The sequence below is a fragment of the Phytophthora parasitica genome, assembly GCF_000247585.1.
Source record: "Phytophthora parasitica INRA-310 unplaced genomic scaffold supercont2.1, whole genome shotgun sequence".
Lineage (NCBI taxonomy): Eukaryota > Oomycota > Peronosporomycetes > Peronosporales > Peronosporaceae > Phytophthora > Phytophthora nicotianae.
Genome location: NW_008634126.1, coordinates 4,501,185 through 4,503,341, shown reverse-complemented (window position 1 = coordinate 4,503,341; position 2,157 = coordinate 4,501,185). Strand labels below are relative to the sequence as shown.

Below are 2,157 nucleotides of genomic sequence, written 5' to 3'. Positions count from 1 at the left end.
TGGCGCATATGTGGCATGGGCCTTTCAGGGTCGCGGAGACGGTCGATCGGTACGCATTACGGCTGGAAACCGCCGGCACAGAGTACCGACTATTCCCGATTGTCCATGTGTCAAAGCTGAAGCTGGTGAAGAGCTACCCAGAGCGCCCGACATTCACGCTGACGAACCACGAAGTAGATCGCGTAGACTTCGACGAAGGCTTACTGCCCGACGACAGTTGGGAGCGCGAACTTGAAGAGGACGAGTACGAGTTGGAACGGATTGCAGATGTGCGCTCGAGCAAGAAGACTCGATATGGCCGTACACGACGCGAATACCTAGTCTTCTGGAAGGGCTACGCCGAGCCGTCAAGGGTCGATGAAACTGATCTCAACTGTGGAGCGCTGTTAAGAGACTTCGATCGGGGTCGGACAGATCCCAACCGGTTCGAGGCGGTGGATGACTAAGTGGTGGAACATCTGCGGTGGGTTGGCAACTGTGGAGAAGCGAGAGGAAGAAGGATCTGCAGGAAGGCTGCAGATTTCAAGGGGGAGGTGGTGGATATGGAGTGCCGTGGCCTGAATAGGCCAGAAAACCTAGGTAATACACCCTCGAAAGTTCCGGAAGAACAGAAGACGATGCGGATGGATTAAGTCGAGCTAGACCAGACCAGGTCTTCTTAACGGCCTACAAGTTGCTACCCAACACATAACGGCAGGTTGCGATCAGGAAGAGGAGGGCATGAACTTGCCACGCAAGCAAGCGATCCCAAGCGCCGGGTGGTCCTCTGGCACGTCACGATAGTGATTGCGCCAACGATCAGCCGTGTCCGCGATGGTCAAAGCCGCCAGTAGATCGGCAGAATCGGCTCCGTCCTCGACCCCGGGATACCAAGCACCAGCCTCACCAGGTCGGGGAAAATGCAGGAAGAAGGGACCAAGCAACAAGTCGAGGTCGCAGTAACCACGGATTAAACCGATCAGCACCTGTTGGAGGAACGACTTCCACCTGGCGCCGGCTCTGGACCGACGTTGCTTGCGATCGGTGTAGAATGCATCCAGGTACCGACTGGCCCGACGTTTGGCGATGCTCACCGGAAAGGCGTGAGTGGAGTCCCAATACGCCCGGAGATGCTCATCCTCGTAGGACGCGAAGATTCGCATCATGTGACGGAACCAACCTCGACCTCGGAACGCGAGAGGAGCGACTTGGCAGCAAGGATCTCCCACGGAGCAGACTCGATCAAGTTGCGCACGTTGCTCTCGTCCACTAGATCGTCTCGCCAGCCTCCAAGCGGAGGCGGAGAGGGATTAGCCATTGCATCGGCTTGGCGAAATGATGAAACAGCAGATCCGCGTCCATCTCCACGATACTTGTCTGGCGAATGTCCTGCGCAGACCTGGGGACGATATCATGGCCGTGGAAGTTGCAGTGAGCATGATAACCGGGGATCCACTCCGATCGAGGAACCGTGGTAGGCGGCAGATCCGCCAGTTCAGCGTCAGATAGGGGACCGGATGGTATTCTAAACTGGTCGCGGCCGTGACTCAACTCTGGAGAACCACTGTCGCTCTCCGCAGTGTCCGAATCGAACTGGATTTGGCAGAGGAACTCTCGCCACCGTCGGAGAGCGACTCGGACGTTGCAGGAGGGAACGAAGCGTTTCCGCTGCCATCCTGGGTGTGCGATCGAGTAGATCGAGGAAGATGATCAGGAAGGCCAGCGAACGAAGGAGACGACACCGGCTCCTCTGCCTTCTGGCCGGCGGCTACGTCAGACAACACCTCAATCGAGGATCTGGACGTAGGGCCTTGACTCAAGGCGGCAGCAGGGAAGGGACCTGGAGTTGATCGAGCAGCCTTGGGGAGGCGAGCGGGCGGAGCAGAACAATCGGGCTCAAAGCTGCTCGTTTATGACCCAGGGTTGAAGGGAGTAGGGACGCAATGTTCGACAACCTCTCCTGCGCCTGGTCCCGTTCGGCCCGTAGATCAGTGACCTCCATGAAACGCTCGCCAAGCTGGCCGAACAATTCATCTCTTTGGACTACCAGACCGTCTCTCTCCTGCTGAAGCGCTGCGTGTGCAAGCTCGAGATCCTGACGCGACTTCTGAGACTTCTCGGCTTGGTTAATCCGCTTTTCCAGCCGGGTGATAGTGTCCCGAGTCGCTGAGACAAGAT

General features: G+C 57.5%; 3 protein-coding genes across 3 annotated transcripts; 1 reads left to right on the top strand and 2 right to left on the bottom strand.

The window, feature by feature from the left end:
• Positions 1 to 8: 8 nt before the first annotated feature.
• On the top strand, positions 9 to 446 carry PPTG_01159 (hypothetical protein; the record flags this gene model as incomplete). The annotated part of the gene is made up of 1 exon (XM_008892765.1): positions 9 to 446. The coding sequence occupies one exon, from the start codon at positions 9 to 11 to the stop codon at positions 444 to 446; it is 438 nt and encodes a 145-aa protein (XP_008891013.1).
• Positions 447 to 704: 258 nt separating this feature from the next.
• PPTG_01158 (hypothetical protein) lies at positions 705 to 1,145 on the bottom strand (the record flags this gene model as incomplete). The annotated part of the gene is made up of 1 exon (XM_008892764.1): positions 705 to 1,145. The coding sequence occupies one exon, from the start codon at positions 1,143 to 1,145 to the stop codon at positions 705 to 707; it is 441 nt and encodes a 146-aa protein (XP_008891012.1).
• A 103-nt stretch (positions 1,146 to 1,248) lies between these two features.
• PPTG_01157 (hypothetical protein) lies at positions 1,249 to 1,981 on the bottom strand (the record flags this gene model as incomplete). The annotated part of the gene is made up of 3 exons (XM_008892763.1): positions 1,249 to 1,532; positions 1,601 to 1,819; positions 1,897 to 1,981. 3 exons carry the CDS (start codon positions 1,979 to 1,981, stop codon positions 1,249 to 1,251), a joined length of 588 nt encoding a protein of 195 aa, XP_008891011.1.
• Between the last annotated feature and the right edge of the window lie 176 nt (positions 1,982 to 2,157).